Source organism: Bubalus bubalis, chromosome 2, assembly GCF_019923935.1.
Source record: "Bubalus bubalis isolate 160015118507 breed Murrah chromosome 2, NDDB_SH_1, whole genome shotgun sequence".
In the NCBI taxonomy this organism is placed as follows: domain Eukaryota; kingdom Metazoa; phylum Chordata; class Mammalia; order Artiodactyla; family Bovidae; genus Bubalus; species Bubalus bubalis.
The window spans coordinates 145,683,448-145,703,769 of NC_059158.1; the positions used below are offsets into that span (position 1 = coordinate 145,683,448).

The 20,322-nt window shown below is 38.9% G+C and overlaps 1 protein-coding gene across 7 annotated transcripts in view; it reads left to right on the forward strand.

The window, feature by feature from the left end:
- Positions 1–20,322, forward strand: part of PARD3B (par-3 family cell polarity regulator beta) — a 1,152,086-nt gene that overhangs the window by 742,538 nt on the left and 389,226 nt on the right. For all 7 annotated transcript variants that reach the window (XM_025261969.3, XM_044924795.2, XM_044924800.2 and 4 more), the window contains one exon: positions 1,101–1,145. In XM_025261969.3, coding sequence (XP_025117754.1) covers positions 1,101–1,145 — 45 coding nt within the window. The remainder of the gene's footprint in view (positions 1–1,100; positions 1,146–20,322) is intronic.

A 20,322-nucleotide genomic window follows, 5' to 3' on the forward strand; every position in this document is an offset into this window, starting at 1 on the left:
TCAGAAAGTTTGAACTACAAATCCATTAAACAAACAAACAAACCAACAAGCTATGGAGCTACTAGGTTATCTCTTCCTATATAAGTTTTGGTAATTTGTGTCTTTCAAAATCATATCCATTTCATGAGAGCTATGTTTGCTTACATTTTTACTCACTGCTGAAGCAATATCCTTCCTCCTATTCCAATGGATGCCCCTAAATTATGAAGTTTTTCACTCCGGGTAATTCCCAGCCTTGTGAAAACTGCAGGCACCATGTTCTTTCCTTTTTGGGGTAGTTTTCGCCCAGGTGTTGGGTAGTTTCCTCACATCATGTGATCATTAGCAATTAATTAAATACCTGCAGGGATCCTCTGCAGATCTCAGAAAGAATTCTGTATACCTCTCTTCTCTCTCATTCTCTGATCTAAGCTCTGTCTGCCCTGGTTTTTCCTGGATTTCCAGCTTCGCATCCTCAGACTGGCATATTCCTGGGCTCTGCCTGTGCTCCCCTTCTTACACCACAATCTGAAGACTTTCTCCAGACAGTAAACTGCAGCAACTGTAGGAATCACCCTACTTCTTTTCCATCTCTACAGAGTCACTGTCCTCTGTTGCCTGATGAAGATCTTATCTTTTGAATGCCATTGTTTCCTGTTATATTTATTTTTAAATATATTTTTCAGAAGGAATTGTAAATTTGCTCCCTTTTGGTCTGTTTTGACCAGATACAGAAATTCGATCCTTGGGGACTGAGCATATATATTGTTGTTATGCACAAAGAGTCTTATTATATATTCTACAGCCCCAGATCCTTGAGTTTAAGTTCTGTTTTTGTGGCTACAGAAACAACAGTCCAGTTAAAATAAGTGAAAATATTAAAACAATTCAAAAGAATGAAATTCTATTCAAAGAAGATTTAATGAACATATATTTCTTCATAACTGTCTTTAAAATACCTACCAATAGAAATGAGATGCCCCAGGCAGGCTGGGGAAACTTTTTTCTCAAATCTTTGCCAGTAAAAGATTTCACTTACTACGAATCTATATTAATTTATTGTTCAAAAACTGGCTGATTTACAAGCTGATCTGATCCTCGTCTCTTTTATTTCTTTGCAGTGCCAGATGAAAGCAAAGTCCATTCATTGGCTGGACACAAATCGGGTAAGAAATTCCTTGTCACTGACTTTATATTCTCCTTCCTGGAAATCTCTGGCTGTGTTTGAGTAGTAGTTGGAACTTGTTTCCATCCACTTGTCACTGAAAGGCTTGCTCATTAATACATGAGATGTCTCTGACTTCCACAAAGATGAATTATTGCTTGGCCGTCTCAATAGTAGCATAATGTATGCTGACTCAAATGTTTAAGAAGGAAGAAAGATTTCCAAAAAATAATTATAAAACCAAAAATCTTTAACCTGTACACCAGCTGAACACTTGCAGTCACAAAAAATTACAAAGAAAACCCAAGAAAGTTTGAATTTTTTTTCTGCAGTGATTAAAGTAGCAGGACAAAAATGTTCCAAAATAAGGAAAACGTGGCCATTTCTTCCTTCTCAAAAAGGAATCATCTTTCTACCTGTCATCAAATGGGATTGGGCCTGAGATGATTTATGTATGAGCTCCTTGCGGGTGCCCTAGCAAGTCCATAAGGATCTCTGAGGGTCTTCAGGCTCTTTCTGTATTTTGTGTGCGATACCGTCAGGTCTAAAATCCAAGCTTTCCCTTCATTGCCAAGTGACCTACCTTCTATTCCTTTGCTCTTCCTTCAGCATCATTTATTCACATTATTTGAAAACACTTTAAGCTAGTAAGTACAGGGTGCATTATTTGTGGGGATAGTATCCATTTTACTCTTAGAAATACCACTCTAAACAACAGGAGGGTTATGATGTGTCGGCATCCCTTCATTTTTGAAACAAAGAAGCTGTTCCCATCACCGAGTATCTCCTGTGTTTATGGGCCAATTATGTTCTCAGCAGTAAGTGGCCTTGACGTCTCATTACTTCCATCATGTTCCAGGGCAAGATTATGATTTTTTTCCCCTTTTCTTCTTTCTCTAAATTCGCTAGTGATAATAGCAGGAAAGGGCTGGTTTGCAACTGTTAGATGTTTTCTTTTCTGCCCCTTCTAATAAAGAGCCTAAGAGGTTAGATCACTGTGAAAGAAAAGATTTCTGTAGGAGTGATAAATTGGCACATGCTGCTTGTTCCCATCATCTTCATCCATTAAACTCTACCACGGGAAATATTTTTAGGAGTCTGAGAAGGAAGTTCCCATGACCAAGGAACTCCCAAAATAGTCTACATTTTGTTCATCTTAAATGCCTGTTATTACTTGTCCTTGGGCTTCCCTGGTGGCTCAGTGATAAAGAATCCGTCTGCCAATGCAGGAGATGCAGGCTCGATCCCTGGGTTGGGAAGATTCCCTGAAGAAGGAAATGGCAACCCACTCCAGTATTCTTGCCTGGGAATTCCCATGGACAGAGGAGCCTGGCAGGCAACAGTCCATGGGGTCGCAGAGAGTCAGATACAACTTAGCAACTAGACAACAACTACTTGTCCTTAGTTCTCTTACACATATTAATACTTGAAGATATAAACTCTTCTGTGAACTGAGATGCACTTCAGTGTAAGTAGAGGAAGCATTTTTTAAAGAATGTTTATCAACTTGATTTTTGAAAACAACTGATTAATAAATGTTCTGCCTTTTTCCAGGGAATCAAATGTTATTCTAATCTTAACTTTGTTTCCAAACAAATTACCGTTAGCTAGTAACTAAAAATTATTGTCACTATTTTTAAATGCGAACATTATCTGAGTATATTGCTGTAGTATTTTAGGTAAATTTAATGGTATATTTTTATGTAGTATGCTGCTGCTGCTGCTACTGCTAAGTCACTTCAGTTGTGTCCGACTCTGTGCAACCCCAGAGACGGCAGCCCACCAGGCTCCCCCGCCCCTGGGATTCTCCAGGCAAGAACACTGGAGTGGGTTGCCATTTCCTTCTCCAATGCATGAAAGTGAAAAGTGAAAGTGAAGTCGCTCAGTCGTCTCTGACTCCTAGCGACCCCATGGACTGCAGCCTACCAGGCTCCTCCGTCCATGGGATTCTCCAGGCAAGAGTACTGGAGTGGGGTGCCACTGCCTTCTCCATGTAGTATGAAATAAAGATATTAGTAAAGAAGTACTCTAAACATGAAATAATCTTCCACATTGAAAGAAAATGGCAAAAATGGCATACTTTTAAAACTCTCAGTCAGATTAATTATGAGCTTCACATGGCAGCTTTATTTTAGCTGGTAATAGAAATATTACTAATGATCTTCATATCCCATGAAGCACTGTTTTAAAGAAGATTTTCATTACTGATGAGCTATAATTACAATATTCACTATTCTTATAGTTTAAGTACTTTTTTATCCTATCACAACATCATCAGTTCTTTCATTGGCTCTCTGTGGAACCAGGGAAAATGCTGAAAACAACCAGAAACTTGATAATTTTGAATCCAAAGTGGCATACAATTAAACACAACAAAGAGAGCTAACCAATCACCTCAAATCGTGTGCTATAGAGTTCCATTAAATGAGAGCACTCTATAAAACATTTGAGACAGTACTGAGAGAACAAAAAGCAGCCTTAAAGAAAAAGATGCTACTAAAGTCTTAAATTATAGTAATCCTCAAGAATTCATCCCTCCCGTAAAGGGCAGCTCTCTTCATTGGCTGCACTTGGGTAGAACATTTTCCATGAGGCCCTGGTGGTAGCTGCAGTTTAACAACAGTGAAAGAGAATTAAGGGTCCTTTTGATTCTGGCAACTTCTTTCTGTCATTTTTAACATTCCCCTAATACAGAGCTGTATTCTCCATCTGCTACAGTCTATACTACTAAGCAAGTTGCCAGTTTGGATTGTAATGTACAATGTTGCCTAATCATTTACACTTATCTTGCCAATGTCAGCTTCTTTTCCTTTCATCTTTCCCTTCCCCTAATCCTTCCTCCAGAATTTTCAGGTGACAAAGTAGTGTCTCTTTTACTAAGAAGAAAGAATATCTCTCCCTGTCTCTTTTTAATTATAAAAATGTGGACAGCTTTCATACTGTCCAAGACCATCAGGAAGTTAAATTAAATTGTATGTGCTGACCTAAATCTATCATCTATCCTCTTATTTGGGATGATATTCAACATTTTAATAAATTCATCTGAGTTAAAATTTCTGAGTCAGCTACTTAGTGGGTAGAGAGCCGTTTTGTGCCAAGTTCCATCTGTTGGCCTGGCTTGGGTACCTCCCAAGTTTGTGACAGTATTTTTGGCACCCTTTCCTTGGCTTATTCTTTAAATGGTTGATCCCTCAGAGCTCAGATCAAATCAAAGTCTTAGGTAAGATAAATCTTTCTAACATTTTTGGCCCAAAATATAGTATTCCCTCACCTCTTCTGGAATCAATCCAGTATTCTTGAGACCTCTCTAATCATCTGCCTCAGGGGCTTTCCCCTGGCAGTGCATGGCATCTCACACCTTGGCAAGTAAAATGGCAGGCTGGTACTCCTGTTTATAATCTTATGAGATCCTCCTCCACATATGAGGGGCATTAATACTTATGGGATGGCGAGACTTACTCAGAGAAGTTAGGAACAAAATGCTTTTTGTTTGGTTCCCTTAAGAAAAAAGTCATAAGTTTTAGAGAGTCTTAGAAAACCAAAAAGCTGTCTTTCACCTTTTCCCTTAACTGTCTCACTGATTTAATTCTGGCAAAACTCAATTCCTAGCAATGTGGGAAGGGATATAACTTCAGCAAAATGTATATTTAAAAAAATAAAACCATTTTTTTTAATGACAAACATTCAGAAGGAACATTATAATCCAGAGAAAATGACATCAAATTTGCTATAGCTTTTTAAAAAATTGTGCTTTGATTTTTGCTATACACAGACTCGGACAGTATGTCTGAGAAGGAATCCTTTTTTTTGCCCAATTTACTGAACTGACACTGAAACCAATAGTTTAGTGCTCCTCAGCATTCAGACAGAAAGGGCTTATAAATTTTACTTTTTTTAAACTGTGCCTTCATATTATTTTGTTTTGATTTACTGCTTAGAACGGTTTTAATATGTATTGACTGTCTGCAGAGATCCTTGCTGACCCAGCTCTTTAAGATGATGCAGTGCTGAAGAAAGCCGATGAGTCCTTCTTTATGAGCTCTGACATATTAATTAGCAAAATGGACTAAAAAGCTTTCCTATTTCTATTTTAATTTCTTATAGTCTCAAACACCTGTCTATACAGCTGTAAAACAGGCAAGTCTGTAAAAGTAATGTTTGGCAGCTAGTGCAGACCTTTTCTGAGCTGAGTTTATCAATTAATGAGCAAGATTCATTAGCAATCTAGGGGGAATATTTCCAGATGAGATGCCTTGCAACCACCAAGGACAGTTGGTACACACATTGCTGTTGAGAAGCTGAAGCTCAAGACACAAGTCCTTGTTCTTCCAGTTGGTAACTCTTGGGGTTAAGATATAAATCCAGATATGGTGTGGCAGATGCCATGCATTGGCCATTTTATTTTCCACCAGCTTATGCCTAATACTTCACCATCTCAAGAACTGAGAAGAATACAGGAGTAAGACACAGTCTAGTTGGAAGGCATGACACACATGTCAAAATACCTATAAATCCTTACTTTATCTTTTGTAACATCAACTAGCTGAACTAGGAATACAACAGGTATAACTTCTGTAAAGCAATTCATTGAGCAGAAGAATATCTAATCTTGATAGTTTGTGCATTCTTTTTTCTGCATGCAAGTGTACATGTGAATGTGTGGGCCAAGTGAAGAGATGTGTGAGAGAAAATATGCATGTGATGTACGTGCATTATGCATAATTTATAGCAAATGTGTATGTAATATATCTTATAGCAAAGGCTGAGAGCTTAATATGCAAGTTGCTAACTTGATAGATCATACCTTCTGCTTTAAATGCATTATGTGTAAACTTCAAATCTAGAATGTTTGAATATAGCTAAAGAAATTGCTGGATCTTTGTGAAAGAACAGATAAAACATAAAATGACTGGATAGTCACTTTAATATGAGTAGTGGGCTATTAAATGATGTTCCCTAAATTATGTTGAGTCTTAGTGTTTCATACTTTCATTGAATATCTAAGTTAAAATATGCATTTAAATTTTGGAACACCAACCGTGGTCATTTTTCATGTTTGAGTCTTCTAATTGAATTACTGCTTTTTATTACTTTTCATTGCTATTGTTGATGAGGAAATAATATCTTGGAGTAAGTGGGCAGTGGACTTGAACTATCTTTCTTTCCTCATCAGTTGGTTGAGGTAATATTGCATGGTTATTTGGGGTATTTATTTCTAAGCTTTTGTCATGTGTTATATTGGATAACTATAGCTTTAGACACAAGAAATGTATATATTTCCTACATGTGTCAGCTTTGGTTTGCATTTCCATGGGATATAGGATGTTATCATTAAGGAAATTAATGATAGCATCTAGGATTTTTTTCTATGGAAACTTGATTATGGAGCAACCCTGTATCTCCTATATTGCAAACTGTTAGTGGTTTATCTCTAAAATTCAATGAATCAAAGCAAATTAGAAAGAAATATATCATGAGATAAGATTATTTACCATTTGAATATGGTGTATGTGTGTGCATTTCTTTATTTCATAAGTAAATAGAGATTACATTTTTTTTTTAACAAATCACATTTCAAAATTATTTCTGTTCCACTCATGTTTTTTAAACACCCACTCTGTAGCAGGTATTCTGTTGTGTGCTGGAGATACAAAGTGACATGTGTCAGAAAATAACTGCTTCCATAGTAAGATCTGAAAGATAAATAGAAGGTTGGCGAATAGAAAAAGTCAGTGAACTAAGACATTTCAGGCTCATGGAAGGTTATGAAAACCTGAAACATCATGGTGTGTTCAAGAAACTGTAAGCAGTTTGGCATGGCAGGAGTGCAGAGGGGAGAGGGACAAGCTAGGAGGTAAAGAAGCCGGCAGAGATTAGATCACAGGGAACTCCTACCAAATGGAAGAAAGTGAGTTTAATCCTGCAGGCTCAGAGAATCTAAACAGATTAAAGGAGCAGTGTGGTCAGGTTTATAGTATAATGATATCACTCTGTTGGTTGTGGGGACTTGAAAGGATTTTTAAAAAGGGGAGAGGCAAGAATAGTTAAGAGACCATTGTGGTAGTCCAGATAAGAGATGATGTGGGTATAAAGTTAAGTGATTAAATGGAGGAAAGAAAAGTAGAAATATTTAGAGAATAAAACCTAGAATTCTGACTGTTTTTTGTTTGTTTGTTTTGGTGTTTGTTTTGTCTTTAATCAAACTGAGAAAGAGGGTCCAATGAGATTCTCAATGTGTCATTCAGTTGTTGCTATAACCATGCTATGTAATACCAGCTGAGCCACAAGGGAAGCCCAAGAATGCTGGAGTGAGTAGCCTATCCCTTCTCCAGGGGATCTTCCCAACCCAGGAATCAAACCCAGGTCTCCTGCATTGCAGGCAGATTCTTTACCAGCTAAGCTACCAGGGAAGCCCATAAAAGCAACAGTAAACATTTATTTCTTCATCATGTATCTTCAGGTGGACTAGGAGTTATAGATCTCAAAGTGTTTGACTGGGTTTGGCTCCAGTCTGTAATTCAGGTCCAGGTTTACTTCCTGTCTCTTATCCTCCTTGGACCAGTGGTTTCCTGAGGCAAGTACTTTTGATAACAGTGATAAGATGTAAATAGAGTAGACAGAGAGGGAACCCATAGGCTCCGTGCCAGTGTTCATGTATTAATGATGAGAGAGTGAAGGTGATGGAGAGAATGATAAGAAGAGTAGAGGGAAACAAAGCAGGATGCATGAGCTCCCAAGGAGACAGGATATTATAAAAGAGTAGAGGGAAAATGCAATGGCACCCCACTCCAGTGCTTGAAGAAGGCAACGGCACCCCACTCCAGTACTCTTTCCTGGAATATCCCATGGATGGAGGAGCCTGGTAGGCTGCGGTCCATGGGGTTGCTAAGAGTCGGACACGACTGAATGACTTCACTTTCACTTTTCACTTTCCTGCATTGAAGAAGGAAATGGCAACCCACTCCAGTGTTCTTGCCTGGAGAATCCCAGGGATGGGGGAGCCTGGTGGGCTGCCATCTATGGGGTTGCACAGAGTCGGACACAACTGAAGTGACTTAGCAGAGGGAAAATGTACCTGAAAGTATAAACAAGAAATAAGGAGACAGCTGTGTCTCTTCCCAGCCCTGACTTGTATAATATGGGTGAGAAAGAACAGTTGCAAATAAGGCCTGCAGGAGAAGAATTCTTAGTGGAAAACTAGATGTCAGTGAAGGCTAAAATTGGGGGTATTCCCTTGGGGGAAAAGTGGAAAGAGTTCAGATTTTTTCTTTGGCTCCAAAATGTCTACCATAAAAAAAGATGTACAACTTGAGAGTTGCTAGTTAAGTTTTATCTGGGGCAAAATGAGGACTACAGCCCAGGAGGCAGCATCTCAGATAGCTCTGAGAGACTGTCCCAAAATGGCAGTGGGGGAAAGTCAATATATAAGGTTTTGGTGAAAAGGGACTTCAGTGCCATGAAGCACTCATTTTACAAAAGTTTCTGTTAGTCATGAGGATCTGCTGTCAACATGAAAGGATTTAGTGCTTCTCAAAATAGGAGGAGAGGCAAGGATTGAGATCATAAAATCTGTTCCTAAAAACATCCAACTGTCTAAAGACCTGTCCCACCAGATTCCCTGGAGCACAGAGTGCCTCAGTCCACCCTGAACTCCCTCAGGAATTGTTGAAGGTCAACAGCTATAGCAGCAAGGGATTCAGTTTCCATAAAGGCAGATGGCAAATGCCTTTGTTGTTCAGTCAGTAATGCTCTTGGTAAGTGCCAATTTATAAGTGACAAAAATCACTGCAGACAGTATTGCAGCCATGAAATTAAAAAACATTCGCTCCTTGGGAGAAAAGTTATGACCAACATAGACAGCATATTAAAAAGCAGAGACATCACTCTGCCTACAAAGGTCCATATAGTCAAAGCTGTGGTTTTTCCAGTAGTCATGTACAGATGTGAGAGTTGGACCATAAAGAAGGCTGAATGCTGAAGAATTAATGCTTTTGAATTGTGGTGCTGGAAAAGACTTTTGAGAATCTGTTGGACTGCAAGGAGATCAAACCAGTCAATCCTAAAGGAGATCAATGCTGAATATTCATTGAAAGGACTAATGCTGAAGCTGAAGCTCCAATACTTTGACAACCTGATGCGAAGATCGGACTTATTAGAAAAGATCCTGATGTTGGGAAAGATTAAGGGCAGGAGGAGAAGAGGGCGTCAGAGGATGAGATGGTTGTATGGTATCACTGACTCAATGGACTTGTGTTTGAGCAAACTCTAGGAGATGGTAAAGGATAGGGAAGCCTGGTGTGCTGCCATCCATGGGGTCACAAAGAGTTGGACACAACTTAGCAACTGAACAACAAAAGGCAGGGGAATTTTCAGAGAAAAGGTTAGAAGCGAACAGCATTTTGTCAACCATGGAAGGATAGTGGAGACTCAAGAAGACAAGATGAAGGAGTTTGGGATGGAGGAGAGAGTTGGAAGGTGAGTCACAGATGAACAGAGTGGTGTAAGGTGACAACACAGGAAGGAAATAGATACCAAAAAGCTCACACCTTGGGAAGTGACTAAAGATGGCAGGAGTGATGTACCTGGTTTATTTAGATGGCTCTCTGCATTTGCCAGGGAATCAGTTTTCACTCTTTGGTAAATAGAAAAAAAAAGTCTGGAGCCAATTTAGACTCACTGGTAGCCTGGATGTATTATTTCTTGTAAAGAGATCTTATCTTGAAGGATGAGGAGATAAAGATCTTCCAAGAAGAAATGGTCCCAAGGTTACAAGTTTTGAGAAGATGCTTACATTTTACTAGGTTTGGAGACTGAGAAATGGCCATGGGTAATCACTTCTGCTGGACAGGAGATGGATAGCCAGATCAAAATGAAGTGAGGAGAAATGGGAGGTAGAAATAAGCATAGGTAATCTTTCTAGAAGTTTAATATTAACAGAAAAGAGAGAGGTGTATCTAGAGAAGAAATTGTCATTGTTGTTCCATTTCATGTCATTAATGAGAAACACTGGGCCAAGTTTGTGGACTGAGAAGAAAGAGACATTTGTAAGAGAATAAAGAAAGAGGAAATTATTAAAGGGATAAGAATGAGTGTAGTTTTATAGCAGGTGGCTTTGAAGAAGATGAGCCAAGATCATGGGGAAAGTAGCAAGGATACATGTGTTATAGATAAATGTGTAGGTAGAGGGGTAAAGAATTAAAAATGTTAATGGGCTCAATTTCCTTGGTGATGTCCAAGTCTGTACACAGTTGCGTTATAGAGCGGTTCAATAGGCTGGCCAAGACTATAAGAAACACTATAAATAATAGTAGCCCGTGTTGGGATGTGTTTAAGTCACTGAAACAAAATTGGATGGGAAACTATATAACAATATATTTATACATACGCATGCACATACTGCATTCAAGAGTTGATTTGCGAAACAGCTGTGATTTTTCCCTGAACTAAAATGTTCTTACCTTTTGCAGTTATATTCTCAATTATTTATTTATGGTGAAATTATAGGAAGATAGGACTAAGTGAATCATTATATATGTCTAGTACAACCAACTTATTTTAAAGAGTATTACTTAGAGAGGGAAAATCACCACCCACCAAAGGCCCAGGTAGTCAGACCTATTGACTTCTCTTCCGCAAACTCTTGCTTTGTGAATTCAGATGTCACTGATACCAGTTTTGCCTGATTTAATAACCTGAACTATCATTAAAATCCTCAAAATTTTCCCAAACCCGCAAGGATAACAGAAAGAGAGAATAATTTAGCACAGCACTAGTCTTTTTTCCTTTTCATTTTCTCTCACTGAAACCTACCAGAATGAATAAGCTTCTGTATACAAAAATCTGTATATTTTTTCAAAGTTTATGGCAGACTTTGCACAAAATTTGTATCTGTTTATAGTTGCTATTCATTATACTTTATATTTGTATTATGGTGTTCTAGTTATTTCCCCCTAAATATGAATATACAAGACAAATTATTCTATTCTGAGCTCCAGTAGGCATTCGTTGACATGGTGTAGTTGGTACATATTTTTTCCCCTATGCCTTTATATATTGATATTTACATTATGAAATTCTCAGCAGTGAAAATCTTTATTATCCTGTCTTTCTTATAATTTATCTAAACTAAAGGTAGTTTATCTATGCAGATAAAATTTACTATGTTTAAGTGTTCATTGATTTATAAAATCTATTGTTTCTTAAGTTTTAACTTTTTGAACAAATTAAAAATTATTTTAGAAAAAGAGCCTATTCTATGTATGCCAAGTTCTTCAAATGTGACTGAACTCTCAAGCTTCAGCTTCCATGGGGATATGGATCTTGTATATTTGGAAAACAGTGGTTTGGAACTGAGAATTCTAATAGGGTTTCTAAATGCCAGAGTGAGCATCTGCAGTGAAAAATAGTATTAAATGACAACATGTAATATCAAATGGTTGATAAACATAAGTTAAATGTTTGACATCAGAACTTTACTGTAGGCTGAGCTATCTGTACCCAGTTCGGTTCAGTCGCTCAGTTGTGTCCGACTCTTTGTGACCCCATGAATCGCAGCACGCCAGGCCTTCCTGTCCATCACCAACTCCCAGAGTTCATTCAAACTCATGTCCATTGAGTCGGTGATGCCATCCAGCCATCTCATCCTCTGTCGTCCCCTTCTCCTCCTGCCCCCAATCCCTCCCAGCATCAGAGTCTTTTCCAATGAGTCAACTCTTCGCATGAGGTGGCCAAAGTACTGGAGTTTCAGCTTTAGCATCAGTCCTTGCAAAGAACACCCAGGACTGATCTCCTTTAGCATGGATTGTTTGGATCTGCTTGCAGTCCAAGGGACTCTCAAGAGTCTTCTCCAACACCACAGTTCAAAAGCATCAATTCTTCGGCACTCAGCCTTCTTCACAGTCCAACTCTCACATCCATATATGACCACAGGAAAAACCATAGCCTTGACTAGATGGACCTTTGTTGGCAAAGTAATGTCTCTGCTTTTGAATATGCCATCTAGGTTGGTCATAACTTTCCTTCCAAGGAGTAAGTGACTTTGTACTTATTCTGCAACTGGAGAGGAACAACAGTAGGAGCCACAGAAAACAAGTGACTTAAAAATTACACAGGAGTGCCATCATCAGTCAGACTATTACTGTATGGACTTGGATGTGTTATGGGTAAAAACAAAATCACGTTCTTGAAAACATTAGAACTATAAATGTTAAGTTACATTTATGTTAAGAGCCCCAATTCTGTTCTCTTTCCTTTGTATTTAGTTTTAGGATGTTTTAAGTAAACTTTTTGCAGTGAAACTATTTCAATAACATTATTGGACACTATAAATGTTGACAATCCTTTATCCAGAGTAGATTTGGCAGGGGCTAGAAAGCCTTTCTGTTTCTTTATAATTATTTCAGAAAGGTTTACACTGAGACCCGGAATTTAACACCACTCCTCTAAGGAAGGTATGTTACACGTAAATCTGCGTGGAGAGAGAAAACAGAGACATTCCGATTCCGATGATCGAGAGGGGTTACAGCTCCCTGTTTGTAAGGCCTTTTATTTTAAACTTTTATGGGTAATCTAGGTGCCAGTGTTAAGTGAATGGATCTTTAGTAGTTCTGGCAATGCTTTTAATTCCTAAATTTTCCCAGCTAAAAAATTAGCCAACATATGATATTGAAAGGACAAATTTAAAATCCAACCTGAGACATCTGAAAATCAGCCCATACATAACAGGTACCCTATCTGTGTTGAATAACATAAAATATCTCAAAGCCTAATTTTTTTTTAATGTTTGATGAGTGGTAAAAAATCCACCTGCAATGCAGGAGACATGGGTTCAATCCCTGGGTCAAGAAGATCCCCTGGAGGAGGAAATGGCAACCCACTGCATTTTTCTTGCCTGGGAAATCCGATGAACAGAGGATACTGGTGGGCTCCAGTCCATGGGGTTGAACGAGTCAGACACAACTGAGCTTGCATGCACAGAGATATGACATTGCAGAGTAATGGTGAAAAATATTTAGAATATATTGGCTTTGATAATGTTGGTATTACTTTATTTTTTTTAATTTTATTTTATTTTTAAACTTTACAATATTGTATTAGTTTTGCCAAATATCTAAATGAATCCGCCACAGGTATACCTGTGTTCCCCATCCTGAACCCTCCTCCCTCCTCCCTCCCTATACCCTCCCTCTGGGTCGTCCCAGTGCACCAGCCCCAAGCATCCAGTATCATGCATCGAACCTGGACTGGCGACTCGTTTCATACATGATATTATACATGTTTTAGATAAGCTGCGTCTGTATATGCACATATGAATTTCATAAATGAATACTGGGTTGGGAGAGGGAAGCATTAAAAGACATGTATATTTCAAAAAAGTTTTTGCCTTCTTAAAAAACATTTGTATGCTCCTGTATTTAGGCTCTATCAGCAGGGATACATTTCAAAACCATTAACAAATCCCTTGTCTTGACCTGCCCTTGCAGCCTGTCTCATGCCACCATCACCCTCCATTCCACCCTATCAGCCTCGTCACACTTGTTCCCAATTCACAGAGCTACTCACCATGCCATCTGATCAGATCTTGTTCTTTCACGTCCCTAAGGCCCAGTGGATCTCCTTGAAGGCCTACCTCCCTGAGCAACCCTCCCAAGCTTCTTCAGACTGGGGTCTCCTCTGGTATCTAGCCTTGTTTAACTTCAGGTGTCTTTGGGCTCTATCTTTATACTTTTGAATTTCTCTCACCCTTCCCTGCCCTAGCTCACGCTTTTGCTCCAGAGCCAGTTAGTCCCCGAGGAATTCCACAGGCTGCTTCGCAATCTCCTTTGATCAATAGTCATGACTTCCTTAGACCATCAATAATCCCAAATCCTACCTTTTCCTCATATAGGTGGGAGGACTCTGTTATCTACATTCTAAAATTTTACATGCTGAATGTAATCATTGAAACGTTACATAAATGAGGTGATTTAGCATGGGGACTGGCACAGAATATGCACAGAAGAACCACAGGAAAAGGGATAGTTTCTGGGAAGGAAATGAGAGGGCTGAATCCTACAATCACACTGGGAACTATTTGGGGCCCAAAAGTATTTCAGGAGGAAGAGAATAGAGAGAGACTTAACCATGAGATACCTCATTTATGTGTTGCTGGAAAATGTGCCAATGAAAAACATATTTAGGGTATGTTAAACTCCCCTGTCAATTTTTGATATCCTACAGGGCAGGAACTTAGTCTTTGAAATTGATTCAGTAAGGCATCCACTTCATGCTAGGTACAAAAGTTTCTGGGTTTTTTTTTGTTTTTTTTTTTTTTGAGATTCATGGTTCCCAACTGTGTCCAATAAAAGCTGAATTATAAAGAGGGCTCATGATGAATATGTAAAAATTAAAAAGAAAAAGCAACCTAGATTACTCCTTCTAGCTAAAATAAGAAAATGCAAATTCATTCTCACTCTATTGATAATTAGAAACCACACCTACAGAAAACAAGTTACATATTCCACCCCATTAGAACAAAGCTGTTCAGAGTTACTGTTTGAATAAAAACCCTTTTATTAACCAATCCAATTTTTAAAATGTGCCTGCCTTTTCAACCAGGAAAACTACAACTGCGAAGAGGGAAGGAAAAAGGCAGATAGTTTTCTAAAATATCATGATATTGCCATCAGGAATTTGTTAGAGGAATTAAAAATGTTGGTGTCAAATTGGTTATGAAGGCGTCTTGTTGTATTGTGCTGTGCTTAGTTGCTCAGTTGTGTCCGACTCTTTGCGACCCAGTGGACTGCAGCCCACCAGGCTCCTCTGTTCATGGGGATTCTCCAGGCGAGAATACTGGAGTGGGTTGGCATGCCCGCCTCCAGGGGATCTTCCCAACCCAGGGATTGAACCAAGGTCTCCCACATTGCAAGTGGATTCTTTACCGTCTGAGCCACCAGGGAAGCCCAAGAATGCTGGAGTGAAGTTGTTATTCTAACAGACCTCAGAGAAAATGTTACTATTGGTTTGGATTACTGAGCTAGTGGTTCATGAACTATTTCAAATGATTTATAAGAACAAACAGTTTTTGTTTTTTTAAAGTGTACATCTATATTAATGGATATTAATAAATGAGATTTTAAAGAATATTGACTATGCCAAAGCCTTTGAATGTATGGGTCACAATAAACTGTGGAAAATTCTGAAAGAGATAGGAATACCAACCACCTGACCTGCCTCTTGAGAAACCTGTATACAGGTCAGGAAGCAACAGTTAGAACTAGACATGGAACAACAGACTGGTTCCAAATAGGGAAAAGAGTACGTCAAGGCTGTATATTGTTACCCTGTTTATTTAACTTATTTGCAAAGTACATCATGAGAAACAGAGGGCTGGAGGAAGCACAAGCTGGAATCAAGATTGCCAGGGGGAATATCAATAACCTCAGATATGCAGATGACACCACCCTTAATGGCAGAAAGTGAAGAAGAACTAAAGAGCCTCTTGATGAAAGTGAAAGAGGAGAGTGAAAAAGTTAGCTTAAAGCTCAACATTCAGAAAACTAAGATCATGGCATCCGGTCCCATCACTTCATGGCAAATAGATGGGGAAACAGTGGAAATAGTGTCAGACTTTATTTCTTTGGGCTCCACAATCACTGCAGATGGTGATTGCAGCCATGAAATTAAAAGACGCTTACTCCTTGGAAGGAAAGTTATGACCAATAGACAGCATATTCAAAAGCAGAGACATTACTTTGTCAACAAAGGTCCATGTAGTCAAGGCTAAGGTTTTTCCAGTGGTCATGTATGGATGTGAGAGTTGGACTATAAAGAAAGCTGAGTGCCGAAGAATTGATGCTTTTGAACTGTGGTGTTGGAGAAGACTCTTGAGAGTCCCTTGGATTGCAAGGAGATCCAACCAGTCCATCCTAAAAGAGATTAGTTCTGGGTGTTCATTGGAGGGACTGATGCTGAAGCTGAAACTCCAATACTTTGGCCACCTGATGCAGAGAGCTGACTCATTTGAAAAGACCCTGATGCTGGAAAGACTGAGGGCAGGAGGAGAAGGGGATGACAGAGGATGAGATGGCTGGATGGCATCACTGACACAATGAACATGGGTTTGGGTGTACTCTGAGAGTTGGTGATGGACAGGGAGACCTGGCATGCTGCAGTTCATGGGGTCCCAAAGAGTTGGACACGACTGAGTGACTGAACTGAGTAAGGAAATTTCGTATAAAATGATATGTGAAAATGGCAAAATATCCTGAAGTTGAGTGACAGAGATTGCCGAAGTTTGGAAGACAGTAATGAATTTTGTAAGTTTCCATCAGCATGTACAGAATCATCATCATTATTATTTTTTGCAAAGCTCAGAAAATCTTAGTTTGATAGTTTGAGATATGTGCCTCCACTCTGAGGTTTTGGGCTTTGTAATGCTCACACTCTGGTCCCCATTTCCTGTCCATGAACCAATGCCTTCAGTTCTGGTTGAAGGCCCTTTCAGTTCAGTTTAGTCGCTCAGTTCAGTTCAGTTCGGTTCAGTTGTTCAGTCGTGTCCGACTCTTTGCAACCCCATGAACTGCAGCATGCCAGGCCTCCCTGTCCATCACCAACTCCCGGAGTTCACTCAGACTCACATCCATCGAGTCAGTGATGCCATCCAGCCATCTCATCCTCTGTCGTCCCCTTCTCTTCCTGCCCCCAATCCCTACCAGCATCAAAGTCTTTTCCAATGAGTAAACTCTTCGCATGAGGTGGCCAAAGTACTGGAGTTTCAGCTTTAGCATCATGTCCTACTCTGCAACCCCATGGACTGCAGCATGTCAGGCTTCCCAGTCATTAATCAACTCCTGGAGCTTGCTCAAACTCATTTCCATTGAATCGGTGATGCCATCCAATAATCTCATCTTTTGTCATCCTCTGTCAGCTCCTTTAGCAAAGAATTGTCCAAATTGTTAACTATTTCTTACTATGAACTGTCTCCATCAAGTTTAACTTGGGTTACATTTTGATGTACATTTTGTTAGAGACCATCTTCATCTAGAAGGAAGCATAACAGATACAATGACACCGTTCTTTGTGAGCATGGAAAGTTTTACAAATGCAGAATCAGCCTTCATGGGTCGCCTTTCTTTACCTATCCCATAAATCCAGCAGGAAATCAGGCTGGTCTCATGGAAATACAACCCAGAGCTTTCCTCTCCCATCCTTGCCCAAGCCTCCATCACATCATGCCTTGAGTAGCCTCTGAACGTCTCGACTCTCTACAGTTTCCATTTTCCCCACAAAACCCAGAGAGACATCTGGAAAACATGAATCAAATAATGTCCTCAAATGGTCAAAACCCTCTCATGGCTTCCCATCATTCACAGAAAATGATCTTCATTTCTTACTGTGACCCCCCAAGGCCCAGCCTCATCTTCCTGCCTACCTTGCTGAATTTGCCCCCATCACTTTTTCTCTTTGGGAGCCCTTTGCACATACCTTCCCTCTGTTCAGAATGATCTCCCAAACCTTCATGTGGCTGATTCCTTCTGATTCAGTTCTTAGGTCAAGTATTCTTTTTTCAAAAATACCTTACCTGACCACCCCATCTAAAGCAGACAAAATAAGTCAGTTTCTGTCACTTACTCTCTTCACTTCCTGATAGTGTTTATCGCAATCTGTGGTCTCTGCATGTGTGTATGTGTCTTTAACCTACTGTCTGTCTCCTCCACCTATGGTACATGAGCTCCAGACACGGAGAGCCCTTGGGCCCCAGCCCAGGAGCAATAGTCAGCATTTGCTTAGTCTTTTTCTTTTCTTTCTTTTTTTTTTTTTGTATATTTTTACTTTCAAACTCTTCTTGTATTTATGGTTTTTGTTTGTGTCTTAATTTTTTTTGTTGTTGCTGTGTTCGGCCTGACAGTCTGAATTGTAACTGAAAATTTGGCACATTTACATGTATTGAGATTACTAACATATTTAGATTTATGGTTATCATCCTATTTTATGGGCTTTCCTTGTGGCTCAGATGGTAAAGAATCTGCCTATAATGTGGGAGACCTGGGTTCGATTCCTGGATTGGGAAGATCCCCTGGAGAAGGGAGAGGCTAGCTACTCCAGTATTCTTGCCTGAAGAATACCAGACAGAGGAACCCACCCGGCAGGCTACAGTCCATGGGGTCACAGAGAGTCGGACATGACTGAGTGACTTTCATTTCACCCTATTTTCTACACAAGCCACTTCTTATCCTCTTAGGATAAATTCCTATTTCTTTTTGTCTTTAAATCCAATTTTTTCTTATGTTAATCTGAAGATTATATACTTCACTTTTATCAAATATACTTAACAAAATATGAAATTAATTCATACTTAATCCTTTTTCTAAACAACACAAGGAACTTTACTTTCATTCTCTTTCATTCTCTTTACCCCCTCCTAATTTCTATACGGTGTTCCATATTTTATTATTTTTTGATCCCACAGATTATATACTAATTTTAATGTTTTATGTATTTATTATTTGTTCAAACTTATGGGTGTATAATAAATTTATTTTATCATTCTTTCTTTTTTTAATTTTATTTTATTTTTAAACTTTACAATATTGTATTAGTTTTGCCAAATATTGAAATGAATCATTCTTTCTTATATCTCAGATCTTCCTTCTGGGGTCATTTTCCTCTTCTCTCAAGTATGTTCTTCAGACATTCCTCTGATGATGGTCTATTGATTATACTGCATACTGTTTATCAGAGAACATCTTGTTCTTGACAACTAGTTTTGCCGAGTGTACAGTGTTAAGCTGGTAGCACACCAAAGATGATGTTTCTGCCGTCTCCTGGCTTTTCCCATGAAAAGTCCACTGTTGGTCTCTTTGGCCTCTCTGCACCAGCGGTCAGTCTGTTCTCTGGATAATTTTAAATTCTCTTTGTCTTTGATACACACTTTCAATACAGTCTAGGTCTTGCTGTAGGTTTCTTTATATTGGGTTGGCCAAAAAGTTCATTCGAGTTTTTCTGTCACATCTTATGGAAAAACTCAAACTAACTTTTTGGCCAACTCAGTATTACCTTTCTTCATGTATGATGTGTCGCCTTTGGTTGTATATCAATGTTTTCCATTCCCTCTGGGAAATCGTGTTAATACTCTTGTTCCCCAGTAGACCTCTTACTAGATGTGTGTTATATCTCACTCTTCAGTCATATCTCTTTGACATCTTTCATACTTCTCTGTCTCCTTGATTCTGAATTTCATTCTGAGTAATTTCTCCAGATCTACCTTCTAATTCCAGTGTTAGAATTTCATGTTTCATGTTTCTGCTGATTCCATCCATGGTGACTTTCTTCATAATTTCTCTGGGATGTCATATTTGGTCGGATTTAATGTGTGAACATTTGGGGGAGCCAGATTTGCATGTACTTTTCTCAATAGAATATTTAGATTTGCTTCCTTTGGGGTACGGGCAGAGTATGACTAACCTGGAACCACTTTCGTTTAATTTCTTGGCCGACAGCTTATTTAATTGGGAGAAAATATGCTTGATTAAATACCTCCAAGAGGACAGTTCTGTGGTTGAAAATTCTCAGAGTTAATGATTTTTTTTTCATTGTTATTTCCCTTTCTAGAGTCAGAGTTAAGAGACATTTTCTTGAATTCTCTTTGCTGAGGAAAGTGTATTTGAGGATCGAGGTTTCTTAGTCCCCCTTCTACTAAGGTTGTAGGTCCTTTTGAGGGTTACTTTGCTTCAGAATTTCCTTTAATTTCCTATGAGCTAAGCAATGCATTTGAATTGATACTCTTTTAAAATTTATCCAGGATCTATTTCTGTTTTATTATCAGGATTTTGAGAATTAATACATAGCTGGAAACAGACATCTCAAGTCTAATAATTGCTGAATGAATGAATGGTTATCCTTTGTAAATGGCTAAGTTCAAATAAACCACTGGGCTCAACGCAGATTAGAGCACATGCTCACCAGATACGGCTTTATCTCCCTGGATCTAGATTACTTTTGACAAAATACTCTTTAGAAATATATGGAAATCGACACAACATAGGAACAAAGTTGAGAATGCTGTCCCTAATATGCTGAGAAAGTTTGAAATGGAAAATGGACTTCATAAGAAACCGTGTAATAAAAAGTTCTGATTATATTTGTAATTACAAGTAAAAGTTGCTCAGTCCTATCTGACTCTTTGTGACCCCATGGAC